General features: G+C 39.1%; 1 protein-coding gene across 1 annotated transcript; it reads left to right on the forward strand.

The window, feature by feature from the left end:
• Window positions 1–23: 23 nt before the first annotated feature.
• ZDHHC6 (zinc finger DHHC-type palmitoyltransferase 6) lies at window positions 24–11,308 on the forward strand. Its single transcript, XM_063337608.1, has 10 exons — window positions 24–506; window positions 1,829–1,920; window positions 4,121–4,280; window positions 5,364–5,525; window positions 6,124–6,177; window positions 7,650–7,817; window positions 8,164–8,205; window positions 8,610–8,755; window positions 8,844–8,887; window positions 10,731–11,308. Exons 1-10 carry the CDS (start codon window positions 267–269, stop codon window positions 10,832–10,834), a joined length of 1,212 nt encoding a protein of 403 aa, XP_063193678.1. The 5' UTR covers window positions 24–266; the 3' UTR covers window positions 10,835–11,308.
• Window positions 11,309–14,286: the final 2,978 nt, after the last annotated feature.

Consider the following 14,286-nt stretch of genomic DNA (forward strand, 5'->3'; position numbering starts at 1 on the left):
TGTTTCCCGGCGGGACTCTATTGCTAACGGACAAGGGGGCGGTGGCTGAGCAGGAGGCGCCGGCGGGCGGAGGCGAGCGCTGGCTCCGCTCCCCTCGCCTCCCCGGGCCGGCGGGGCGGGGCCGAGGCTCGGCCGGCCCCGACGCCTCCCCTTCCCTTTCCCCTTCCCCTTCTTCAGGGCGCTCCCGCTCTCTTGGCAGCCGGCGGGACGGCGGGAGCCATGGGCGGCGGCGGGGCGGCTGCGGGAGGGCGGCGGTAGCGGCGGCCATGGGTGGGCTGGGCCGGGCGCGGCGGCTGTGCCACTGGGGGCCGCTGGTGGCCCTGGCCGTGGTGGCCGTGTGCTCCGCTACCGCCATGGCGGACGCCGCGCTGTGGTACTGGCCCCTGGATACCGCCGGGGGAAGCGTCAACTTCATCATGCTCCTTAACTGGACCGTCATGATCCTCTACAACTACTTCAGCGCCATGTTTGTGGGCCCGGGGTACGTCCCGCTGGGGTGGACGCCGGTAAGCACTGGCTTTTGATCGGTCGCCTCATCCCCAGGGCGGGGGGTGCGGGCCTGCCCGGGGGCCCGCCTTTCTGAGAGGAGCAGGTGCGGGGGTCAGAGAGGGCAAGAAACGGCCGATCTTTCGATGCCACTATTTCCCCTTTCTCCCCGAAGAATGCTGCCAGCCCCTCGGGCTGCTCCTCTCTCCTTACCTTGTTTCGACATCTTCACTTTCTGCCTCTTTCCTGCTTTGCTGCTGCTTCCAGCGTTTCCAGTATGCTCCAGCTCGCTCCATCCTTATCTTGTTCTGTCGGTGCCAGTGGTCTGGGGACAACCGGTAGCGCTTCTTTGTGGGCAGCAATTGTGGTGTTTTATAGCTGCTTCTCAAAGCAAAACAATGTGAAACCAGTACGGTTAGCTAGGATTGAAAACTTCAAGGTTATCTGCATGCTCACACACGCACCGTTGCATTGAAGACTTTGCTGCTAGTAGCAAGGATTAGAAGAATTTCATTTAGCACACTTAATTTTTTTTTTTTATGTGAGCCAGAAAAAGTTACATGTTTATATTATGTTCAACACAGTATTATAAATCAAGGTAGAAATTTGCATTTCCTTTGCTTCATTAATCTCTTGGAAGAGTAGTAGTCAAGGACCAGAGTGACACAGGTTCAGTATCTCAAGACAGCAGGCCAGGGTTTGAAGATTAGTAATAATTATATTTCTGCTTGTGGAATATTTCTCAGAACAGAGTCTAGTGATAAGAGGATCCTGATGCAGTCCTAGCAGGACAACTGGGTATTCCCCTTAGTAAGCAGAAGATTTTGGCTTGCATTATTGCTGTTTGTTATCTAAAAATCTTTGTCTCTCATCTTGCTGTAGTTGGTATATGTGTGTTTGTAAGAGAGAGAAGGAGGCAAATAAGAGCTAGTTGATCGTTAACGCTTACCTGTACTGTATCTTAGTAGTAAGCCTAGATTGGCTTAGGGTATAAAATGGAGAGACAAGGTGCTCAAGTTCTTAAAAAATAAAGTCCTTATGCTTCTTGTTACTCTCAGAACTTCACTATGAAACCCTGCTTGTACAGTTGCTCTTCCTGATGGAAGAGCTGTTTATTTCTTTTAGCAACCAGCACTTCCAACAGTGGGAGATGGCTGTGTTGATAGCCAAGAGAGTATTTAATTTTGGTTTTTTCTCTCCTCGCTACCTACGATTAAATAGGGTTGGGTTATGAGACACACCCTGTCAGAAGTAAGCAAAGATGCTTAGGTTAGGAAAGTGCTAAGATATATATTGCCAGTAGAATTATCTATATGTCTAACGCCTGTTCTTCTGTTTAAAGGAAAAATCTCAGGATTGCATGTATCTCCAATACTGTAAAGTGTGTCAGTCTTACAAGGCACCACGTTCACACCACTGTCGAAAGTGTAACAGGTATTGTCTGTCTTTAAAGTTGTTTTAAGTCCATATTAAAGCAGCTGCTAATCTAACAATGAGCTATTAATATATTTTATTCTTCCAAGTCTTGTATTGTGCATTTTTAAAAGATTTACATATGAACACTATACCCGTTTCAAATATTTCCACTTTCTAGTTGTATCATTACTATATGGTTTTACTGTGTTTAATAAATAAATCTGTCTTTAACATTTTCTTTTTAGCTCAAAATCAGTTCCCCTTAAGAACTTTTTGATAGCATTAACAAAACATTGCAGTACTGTTTCAGGGAAGTGAGCCTGTGTAAATACCTGAAAATCTTTCAGTCCTTTGTAAGTTCTGAGTCCAAACATTCACCTGCTCAGGGAGTAGAAAAGCCTATTCTGTAATCTTTGCAAGTGAGAGTTCAATATTGATTTGAGTGGAAGTTTTGGACTGTTCTTTACTTTTCACTAAAGGGTTTTTTTCAAGGGGCATCTGCATGTTAAGTGAACTAATAAGCCTTTTGGGTCAACTTAAAAAAATTTTGCCTTGTTACATGTTAGTCTTCCAATAGACTTGTTTTGAGCTAAAGAATGCTTTTATTATAAATAGCTGCACTAGAATTTAATGTAGCTTATAAAAAACAAGCCACTTGAGCTGTCTGCAGTCTAGGCTGTAGTTGCATTTATCTTGGGTTTACTGGGCAGGTCCTCCTCTGAAGGGCTTACAGAGCATGGTAAAAAGATATTGCAGCATGTGCATTCATTTGTTATTTCTATAAATGCAAGATGCACAGTCAGTGCGCTTTTAGGAAGTAGAGACTGAAACTGTAGAGCAGTGCTGTAATTTGGCTGCATCATCCTGAGACTTAAAATTAGATCCCTTTCCTTGAGTGACAATCTTTACACTGAGGGTTTAAGAGAAAATGGCAGCAGATCCTGATGATTGTCTTTGCAAAAGCAAGTTCTTTAAATAATTTATGTTTTGTCAAATAAATAAAACAGAAGAAACTGCAGCACATCCTCCAAATCATTTTGCTGATATGCGTTAGGAATTTTCTGGCCAAACTAACTCATTCTGCATGTATTTCTAGCCTGTTTCAGTGAAGTAGGTAACTTAAACCGCTGCCAAAAGTCTTCTCTGCTATGGCAAGTTTCAGTGCATGAAAGGGGTCACTTCTTGTGGCCCACCTGAATGGGGTGAGGTTTACAGTTAAGATCTAGGAACTTCTTCAGAAACACTTGTGCTGATAATTAATATTACATGTTCAAGAACTTGTACAGTGGCAGTTGAGCATATGCTAATGAAGAACAACTAATACTTTAAAAGGGAGAAACTGAACTTCCTGTTGGGAATGGACTAGTTTAAAAGATAATGAGGTCAGCAGTTCCAAAACGCTTAACTTTTATTTTCAGAGAAGCTGGATATTTGTGTAGTTCAGTCCTTTGTTTATCACTTAGGTTTGGTGCAGATGAACCGCAACATTATAATTAGTGACTTTTACACCTGCTAAGTTGAATCAATGCAATTTGGGATGTGGACAAATCTTTTGTCAGGTGGTTGTTTTTTTTTTTTGCACCTGCAAGCTAAACCAAAATAACCAGCTTTATATTGAATACATGAGTGTCTCTAGGGGTGTTTATGCTTGTTAAATAGGTTTTGAAAAGGACTCATAGTGGTGTATGGTCCATACATAGCAATTGATGAAGCTTTCAGAGGGTCTGCTACTGAAAAGAAAGAGGCATTAGCACAGTTCTGTCTGTGTATCTTCATATGCTCTTTCTGCAAGTAGTTCCCAGGGGACTTGATATTTCCTTTGTTTTACTGGTGTGCTTATTTAAAAGAATTGGCAATAATATTAGTGCTTAGTTATTGTGTTGGTAGTTCTTACACTTCCCATTCTAGGCCTCTGTCTCCGAGCTCTGGAATGGTGTTTATTAGCAACTAGCAAGTTTGAGTAAAGAGGACGGAGTGATAATTAGAGATGGTAGGACCGGGGAGCACTTTGTGTTTTGCATTCTTTCACTCTACAACATGAAATAGCATTCTAAATAGCAACGAAAAAAGAGGCTGTTGTGTTGAGCTGTTGGAAATTAGTGGGTTTAAATGAATGAGTGGAGGTTTAGTAGTAGAAAGTTAGTTGTCCTTTTCTTTGTGCTTTTTGGAAAAAACATAATAAATATCCTTTATATTAATGAATACTTATTATTCACAGATGTGTCATGAAAATGGATCACCATTGTCCTTGGATCAACAACTGTTGTGGATACCAGAATCATGCATCTTTCACTCTGTTTCTCCTCTTAGCTCCACTAGGATGCATTCACGCTTCTTTCATATTTGTTATGACTATGTACACTCAGCTTTACAACAGAGTAAGAAAACATAATTAAATGCTTAAAATATTATTTAAGTCAGATGGGTGATTTATTTCTGGAGATATGAGATTGTTTGATTTCCTGAGAAGCAGCATGTGGAATTCCTTGTTATTCTTTCAACATGTACTCTCAGTTCTGCTCTCCGCCTGTGAAAAGTATGTTCATTGATTGCAGGAGGATTCGGAGAAAGCTGTTTTTATTTTCTTTTCTCTTTTTTTTTTTTTTTCCCCCTGTTGCTTGTCATAATCACTGGGAGTTTCCTAGAGCTTTGCATTCACCGAAGACAGTTTCTGAGTAGTACTTTATATAGAGAGACAGGCTGTGTTTTGGCTGGCACAGAAACTAGCTGCTATTTATTTCCAACATGCAAGTTAGATGCTATTTATTTTCTTTTGCTTGCCACTTTTCTAGAATTGTATCCCTTTCTTCAAGGGGAAAAACAGTACGTTTTTTTTGTAGCCAAAACCAAATTATGTTGGATTTGTTTTTAAATGGTAAAATCTAATTGGAGCAACAGTGAGCAAAGCTTGTGCTGGAATACATCCCTTATCTCAGATCTATGGCTAAGGTTATGAGCTTTGATTTCGGCCTTTTTGGTTGCAATGAAGAGCTTGAAAACATCAGCTGAGTGTAACATATGAAGGCTGTGCATTGTATTTGCAGAGCAGTAATGTTGAGAACTGCTAAAGCTTTCAGAGGAAAACCTGTAGCGTTTCCATTGAAAATGGATACCGCGCTATGCAAACATTTTCTGTCTGAAACTGATGAATGTGTTTTTGTTAAATATGCCAGAATCCAGATTTATTTTTTTTGCAGATTTTAGGCTTAACTTGATGTGGAGCTTGCAAGGTGGTGATTTTGGTTTAGCTTTCCGTCTAGAGAAGGCCTACATCTAGGAAAGAATGTATTTCTGAAGAGGAAAAGTAATTTGAATATTTTTTTTGGTAATTATTCCACTTGCATTATAAACCTGTCAGAAGTTGGGCACCTATCTTCAGAGCCAGATTTTTTATTGATAATTTGTTTTGTTTCATCAGTCAGAATGTTCTAGAGCTCAATGATGACTTTTTCCCTTTGCAGATATCTTTTGGGTGGAGTTCTGTAAAGATTGACATGAGTGCAGCCAAGAGGGACCCTCGACCCATTATTCCCTTTGGACTGTCTGCATTTGCTGCATCTTTATTTGCCTTAGGACTGGCATTAGGAACAACTATTGCTGTTGGTATGCTGTTCATTATCCAGGTAAGTTTATGGCTTCTGTTACAAAGAGGTTAAAGTTTTGCCTCGTTGTGGAGCAGAAACAGAATTCGGAATAAAAGCAGTTGTTTAGAGCTTATGTTGCTGTGTAGCAGGTTTTATGTTGCTTTCTCCCAATTCCTCTGTTGTTATCACAGTTATTTTATTATTTTTCCTCATGGGAGAACTTGGAGCTGAAAATGTAATGAACTAAGTAAACATGAGATGGGCTGTATAAACTATCTGGAAAAGGCATAATACTTGGTATTTCAGGAGTACATGCCCCTGTCCCTGAAAATAGATATAAACATGGTAGATATATTACTTCAAATGTTTGAGATCTTTGGAAGGAAACAAAAATACACATTTTAAGCATAAACTGAAATACTATGTGGTACTGTCTCAGTGTATAATTTTAGAGAATAGCATTAGCATGTATTTATGCTGAATCTTTAATTTTGAATGTTTTATATGTTTCAGTTAAGCCTGTAAAAGTTGCTTTGTTTTTTGAAGTGAACATATTTTGTTAAATGAAGTTTTCTTTGCTTAATTGATGTATTTCTGAGAAAATCAATGCTAATTTCACCTAACGCTTTTATTTTAGATGAAAGTCATTTTGACAAATAAAACTTCAATCGAGTCCTGGATTGAAGAAAAGGTAAGCTTTTATTACAGTGTTCAGGTACTGTATTGTTACAAAGCTTATTCTCCTTATGTATCCACTCTTGTTTCACTTGTCTGGATTTAAACCAAAGGTGTCATTTCAGTTCACCGCTAACTTTACACCTACAGCCAGCTTTTCCATTACTGTCTCTGAAATTGACTGTAATAGATGAGAAATCATTTAACTGCATAGATTTTTCTTTTCTTTTTTGCTTGGGGCAATTGGTTTGAACATAGAAAAATATTTGCTTTTAAGAGACTTTGCTTATCTGCTTGGAATATATGGGTGTTTTCATCTGAAACTTCAATTGTCTTTGCTTCTCATTGTGCCCACCTATGTCTTTAATTGTCCACTTCCCCTGCCCATTCTAGGTGGCATGTTTTGGCTCATGATTTTCCTAATTTCCTACTTCTCTCATTAAAATTGGGAGGATTTTCCTTGATTTTGAAGAACTGTTAGAAAATAAAGAGATACCTAGTCTTCTCTCCATCAGATTTCTTCTTGATTTACATATCTCTATATAGGTTTTCACAAGATTTTTCAGAAGAAGTATAGCCAAGCAGCAGAAGCTAAGTTTAGAGGAAGCAAAACTGACTGAATGTTTAGAAAGTAGTTCAGTGCTACCAGGTTATTTTGTAAAAGTCCACAAACGCTTCATTATTATCCTATTCTGGGTGAAAATTAGTACAAGGATCTTCACTGTGTGTTAAGTACCTAAGAATTGTAATGCCATCTCTTTGCATAGAATCTAGCTTAGCTGGATCGTAGTCCTTTTGGGCCTTTGAATAATAGGACAATGGAACATAAATGAAAGAAAAACCTGTTATAACTTAATAGTAGAATTTGGAATAATCTGTTAAAATTTTTGCTGTAAAACACAGACTGCTAATACGTTTGTCCTGAAAACTGAGGACAGACTGTAATACGTGTTTAATAAAAGCAACATTATTGCAACAGAGCACAAACTCTTCTGTGGCTGTTCCACTAGATGTCATTGTTACCGAAAGAATGAAAAGTTCATGACTGCAGAAACGTGGGATATTCAGAGCGTGCCTGTATATATGCACTTCTTAGAGGTGGAATAGATGCTACCAATGTTGAATTATGCTCGTGATCGCTAATCAAAGAATCCTGAGCTGTGGAAGTCTTTGTATGTAACTGAGAAATGGTCAGGCATCAGTCTTTGAAAAAAGCCATAAAATACAGTCAGGGCAGTCAGTTGTCTCTGTTGTTAAAGGGGCCGGGGCACACCCAGACCAGATGCACTTCTAAATGCATGATTGTTGTAAGTGGTTTTAAAAGCCTAGGTTAATATAGCAGAAACTTACCGCTCCTGTCTCAAAACGTTTGCCTTCAGGTCTCATGGACCCATACAGGGCATATGACCTGGCCTTCTTAATATTTGCTGTTCAGTTGCAGTTTGTAGGGTATGTTTTTATGTACTGTATTTCTTAATTATTTTCCAGGCCAAAGACAGAATCCAGTACTACCAAACGGGTGAGACCTTTATTTTTCCTTATGACACGGGAAGTAAATGGAAAAACTTCAAGCAAGTGTTTACATGGTCTGGGATTCCTGAGGGAGACGGCCTGGATTGGCCAGTAAGAAATGGCTGTCACCAGTACAGTTTGACGGTAACTGATCTTCAGTGATATCTCAAGTTATCCTCCCCACTTCAGTGATATCTCAAGTTACCTCCCCACTACCCAATTGCCTGCTTTCCTTTGCAGTAATTTGCCAACTTTTTAAATAACTAAAATACTCTGACTAGTAATACATATAGTTAAGAAACAGGAGTCCTGTCAAATGTTTCCCCTTTTTTGATACGCTAAAAAGTTAAGCTTTTGCAAGTGCTTTTGAATGCTAATTATATTTCATGTGTCTGTTGAATGGTTTCAATACCTGACTTCATTTTGTGTTGAATACACAAGTCCTCTTAAACTAAACACTGCCTAAACTTCTATTTATAATCATTTATAGATAGAGCAACTGAAACAGAAGGCAGACAAGCGAGTAAGAAGTGTAAGTATTTGTGAAGTTTGATCTGTAATTACTTTGAAATATCAGTATAAATTAGTGTAAGTAATTGCTCAGACTGTTTCTTTTCTTGACTTTTAAATCTAGCAATTAAATACCTTGTGTTTCTACACAAACAGTGTGCTGCAACCTCTGCTTAGTTAAACTTAGCATTTAGCTTTCTTTGCGTTTGCTCCTTAGTTTCCAGATGGTAAGAAACATGATAATAAAAATGTCTGTGCTTCATTGTTAAGTGGTTAATTTAGAATTTAGAGTCCCTTTGACAATCGTTGTCATTATGCTCAAATCTAACTGTATGCTTGAATTGATTTTTACTTTTGGCATGAAACTGTCAGCAAAGCCATAGCTCCATACAATAATATCTTGCGGTGTTCTGTTCAAACTTGTAGGTGCGGTATCGAGCAGTAGAAGATTACAGCGGTGTCTGCTGCCCTGTGACTAAAGGTGTTAAAACATTCTTCACAACACCATGCACTGAAGAACCTAGAATTGCACTGAGTAAAGGGGATCTGATTTTAGCCACAAGAGGCTTAAAGTTAGTGCCTCCACACCTTTATGTTTAGTTAAAAGAAATACTGAGATGAGTTCTGGCATCTAATTACCTGTTACGCTTTCTTCCCCAGACACTGGATGTATGGTGAGAAGATTCTCGACTCAGCTGCTGATGGTATGAAGCAGTTATTTTTCACTTTTTCTGTTGAAAATTACCAATCAATTTTATAGCTGTCTAGAAATGTGGACAATATTACATGTTCAGTTTTCAAAATGTAACGACTGACCTTATTGGCATTAGCTCCTCTCCCCTCTAAAACCACATCCACAGTCTTTATTCTTCACATCTGATAGATTTACCAGTTTTGATAAACATTATGTGAATCTGTCAGACTGAAAGAACATTCATCTAGTAGTTTATTGAAGGTTGAATGGGAAGGGGGACAATTTTTCATATTCTAAGAAAAAGTTAAGACATCTAGACTCTAAAGAAGTTAAAAAAAAAAAAGAGAAATCACCATTATTTTTCTTAAATACATTCAGATTTCCTACCTAAACACCCCAAATACATATAAAATCTGGGATTACTCTTGGTACATCTCAAAAACAAGGAGACATTATATTTTTGGTTTGGGATTGATTTCAAAAACTTTGTCATGCATTTATGTAACTAACAACAGCTATCAAAGATGTTAAAGACTCCTGCTGGTCTGCAGAGAGACATCATAGCCACCTGTGTTGAAATTTTTACATTTTTTACGTTAGCCCTCCTGCTTAGGACTGAGCTAAAATTTTACCTGCCAGACTTTCCATCGAGGGTGCGTTGGATTCTGTTGTCTCTTCCAAACAATTGTGAATTCATTTCACATACATTCTTTGTTGGCAAAAGAGAGGCAGCAAACAGATCGGTTTACTAGATTGAAATTCCTAGATTGAAAGTGTCCATGCCTTTCATGGGAGGTCTGAGACCTTTGTGGACTACAAGTGCTTTGGCAGCTCACTCCGATGAACTCTTTCAAACATCAAACCTAAAGGAGTCATTGAATGAGCATGTTAGTAGTTTGCATTGTGGTGTTTATTGTGAAGGTTAGCTGGAGTTACCTGTGCTATATCAAATATTCTTTTTAAATCAGGTGAAATGTGGTCTGAGTGGGGAACTTGGTGTATACCGAGAGGCTGGATTAGAATTCAAAGTAACATTGGCATTTTGGAGAACTAGGCTTCAAAAATAGGATGAGATTTGTTAGGAATGTATAGCAAAATGCTATAAATAGGCAGGAATAACAAGCACTAAAACAAGATGGAAAAATAAGTGCTTAAGTAGCAGTTCTCCTGAGGAAAATAATAGTCAGTCATAATCTTAAGATGAGTCAACACTTGCAAAAAAGAAAAAAGCATATAGCTTCCCAGATGCATGAAGTAATCCTTCCATCCTACTCAACATTGGCAGAGACTCAGCTGAATTACTGCCACAAGTGAAAGCAGTTACTGCATCTGAAGAAAGAGGGAGATCAGCTGTAAAGGGTTGAGAGGAAAAGAATGAGAATAATAGGAGTACTAGAGAATGTGACGTGCAAGGGAAAGCTGAAAGAATTGGGGTGGCTTATGTGGAGAGGGCAAGGAGATGGGAGAAAGCCAGTGTGTGTGCAAATTGTTATCAGCTGCATGAAAGTCTGTTGTAGAGAACCTTGTTAGCTGCTTCCTGTGGCCCTGGTGTGTAGAAAGAGGAGTTGTGAACTTGACTTATAGATGGAAAGATTCAGATAGAGTATTAGGAAATATGTCCTAGTAGTAAGAAGGCAGAGTACTGGCAAACTTTGGAGATCTCTGAAAACATTTTAGGCAATGGGGGAGACTTTATGCGTCCCTAGGCAATGATGGTAGGAATGACTTAGATGACCTGCCTTGGAGAAGAAAATAAACTAGGTAACGTCTTGATGTCTCTTCCAGTCCTGTGTTTTTCTTTTATAGTGGGTCAATGTTTTGTTCCAAGTTAATGCAACTTTTCATGTCTTAAGGTGGAATAAGAGAACGAGGCTGGTTCCCTAGGAAATGTGTGGAAAAATGCCAATATGACTCTGAAACGGATCAACCAGTGGATGGAGAGAAGAAAAACAGATAGCCTTCTAATTTTTTAAATCAGAAATGGAATTTTTACTTCAGACCACAATCCTTTACTTGAAATTTTCTGTATATTACTTTAGACTTATGCAATGAATATGTTAGGACAAGGTTTTCTCTTGCTCGCAGCTGAAAGGGTTGGATATGTCTGTGCCATCATTTGCATACTTTTTTAACAATGAATAATTGAAGAAGCCATTCCGTGGATTGCCTTCAAGATGCATCTTTTTCATCCCATCAGGTGTTTTTTCTTTTTCCTGTTGAAATTGCATTCTGAGGATTCATATTTTAGGTTTTATCCTCAACCGCATCTGGGCGTGATGCGTGCTGCTTATCTTTTGTATTTTACTTTCTCTGAAGCTGCCCCTGAAAACTATAAAATAAACATCTGATTCAAATTCAAGATAAGATTTGTTACCTGTGACTTCTAATGATGTGAATTGTCCACCTCAAATAAATGATACATTCATATTCACTTGTGGATTTAATTGTTCTTAGACCTACCAGAACTTGTTTATAGGCATGGGAATGTGAATTGACTGGGGAGTAAAGATGTCACTGTTAAAAAGTTGCTTCTCAAGGTTAGAAAGACTTCAGCTCTTGCTCTAAGAATATTCCGTGCTTTTAATGGCAAAAAATATAGCGAGCTCTGTCTGTTCCCTGTGAAATTCGAGCATGTACCCAAGAGACTAGAGTTCTTGATCCATCTTAGAGTGAAAGGAAGCAGTAGTGCCAAGCATGAAAATTTTTGTGAGCCTAGTTGCTACTAAGTAAGTGATTAACACCTTGCCTAAACCATGTTTATTTAGCATCTGGTTGGGTTACTAGAAGGAAGACCTTAAAATAGAATAACCTGTACCAGCTGAAGGCTTTCTAAATGTGTTCTAAATGCAGCAGGTGGTTTTGTTCTCTCATAGTCCAGTTGCATGTCACATTTTGAGAGCTTTTGCAAGTTACTGCTTTAAACTAAAATCTGGTTTACCTCCACCTGTATGAGTAATCTCAAGTAGATGAGCATTTCTTAAACTATGTTAAGTGCTCTTAGAAGTAACTACATACATCAAGCCTGCATTATTCCTGTATGCTCCTACCTCAGACTCTCCAGAAAGCCAGGGTTTTTTGTTACTTCAAGCCTGTTCTGCTTTAGTGCTCATGGGGAGCCATAATCCTAGGCTGTTTATGAGCTGTGGCAATGGGGAATTAGTGTTCAATTTCAGTAGTCTGCAAGCAGGTGCTTTGCCCCTCTTGAAATCAAAGTACTTATTTTCTAGAAGCAGGCTTCATTAGAGGCAAAAGACCATAACTCAGCAGAATGTAGCTATTTTGGAAATTAACATGAAAACCTTCAAACTGCGTGGAGTGCAGTAGTTTCTGTTCAGTGTCTGTGGAGTCTAGAACTAAACAAAGATTGCGAAAAAATAAGCTTGTCTTCCAGCTGATGAAGCTGTCAGCTGAGGACCTCTTGTTCTTGACTTTTAAATGATTAAATAGCTGCTATCTATATTAGCAGGCAGCAATTAACAGTGTAATAGGAACAGATTAACAGCACTAACGACCACAGTTGACGGTTAGTTATTAGGAGAGGAATTTATGTAAACTGTGGTCTGTTTATAGGGGACTGGATATCTTTTAGTCGTTGAAGAGCATCTTCAGCTGCATTTCAGCTTTCATCTGAGCAGAATTTTGCATACCAAGATCACTACACTGTGAACATGCCCAGGAGCTCTGCTTCAGAAGTGCACATACAAACTGAAATAGACTTCACTTGCTTTTCTTTTTAAGCTTTCATCTTGTTCCCTTGTAGCCTTAACTTCAGTCCCACCTTTTTCCTTTTGTAGCACAGGTAACTGGTGTTTCTGTTTACCATTACAACACCTTCACTCAGCAGTGCTTGCCTACAAAGAATCAGCTAAAACAAAACATATACGTCATAAAGGCATTTAGGGATTCTGCTGCGAAGGAAAATGCAAGCTGTCGTTCCATTGCTGAAAACTATAAGAGCATGAAGTTTAAAACCGCCTCTAAGGAACGCTGATTCTTAATACTGGTAGATTTTCTTTTCCTTCCTTTCTACCATCCCATTCTACCTTTTTTTTCCTTCTTCATTCCCTACTCCTTGCATTTTGCTCGAGGAAGACCTTTGTTTGTTAAGTAAAGGAGCAGGTATAGATTTGACACTGTTCTCTGTTTTGTAGTGATTCATCAGGGAATTCAGCTGATTTTCTTTTAGGTTCAAATCCTTAGAGAAGCCACGTCTGGGGGAAGCAAAAAGCAAGTGTCTTTTTCACACAGCAGTTAGCTCTATTAAACTATCTCTTGGTTTTCCCTGAGGGAAGAATTGCTATTTATATTTAAAATTTTGAACTTTGCTTTCTTTCCATCATCTAACAGCAAGTGTAGACTTGCAATACCACGCTAGGCTAGCTCAGGCTCTAGTGTGATGGAAAGTAAGGGTAACTGCATACTGAAGTGGAGCCCTGCCCTCCTATTTAAAGGAAACCAATTAAGAAATAGCCACCTACTTTGTTCAGGCAGTTTTTGCACCAAGACAGAAAGAGAATTTGTCGTGAAAGCAAACAATGCTGGCCGTGCTAAATGGATGTCTCAGGCAGCCTGTTCAACTACCAAATCAATGAAAATTTTGCTTTCTACTCATCTGCCCTTGCTTTGGCCTCCAATACAAAGAGATTCTCCTTTGGAGAGTGAAGCCACTGACTGTACCAGGCATCTCAGTTCTTGATGAGGAAGGGGATGGATTACCAACATGCTGTGTGAAAGACTAGCTTTGGTATTCTTGTGCCTAGTAACTTTGAGGTGATTACCAATAGTAAAAGAAATCAATAACGAAAGAGTTCTCCTCAGTAGTCTTAACCAAGAGGTTTCTGATTTTAATCCAGATCTCTTATGAGCTGAGCAAATACAAGCTCAACTCTGCTTGTATTTTAAGCTAGAGTTTAAGCATCTTAAGCATTTTAGTTAACTTTTCAAATGCAAAGTAGCGACCAGGAGGAGAAAAGAGAATTTCCCATGCTAGGAAGCCAGGGGTTTGCAGGTTAGCTAGTTTTCACAGTTGAGTTTCCTAGCTATAGCATTAGTGAATTGAGTCTAGATCTGTCTTGAGAGTGCTGATGGAAATAAGGATCTCATTAAAGCCAATTATGAATTTAAAGTTAATATTTCCCTCTGAACACTTCCTCTGACCCAAAGAGACCAACCTGTAATTAAGTCGCAGGCACAGGGGTTGTTACATAGAGATGGAAAGAAAATACATTTAACAAATTATATTTTGGTATACATGATTTGGAGAGCCTAAATCAGGCAATCCTGGTATAGTACATGTGAGGGCTGTTTCCAGTTTGCTAAGTAGAAGGAAAGCATATTACTAATATTCATATTAAATATCTGCCATTAATCATGTTAGCGCTTGTTATTCAGCATGTATGCACAACTGTG

The sequence above is a fragment of the Chroicocephalus ridibundus genome, chromosome 6, assembly GCF_963924245.1.
Source record: "Chroicocephalus ridibundus chromosome 6, bChrRid1.1, whole genome shotgun sequence".
Lineage (NCBI taxonomy): Eukaryota > Metazoa > Chordata > Aves > Charadriiformes > Laridae > Chroicocephalus > Chroicocephalus ridibundus.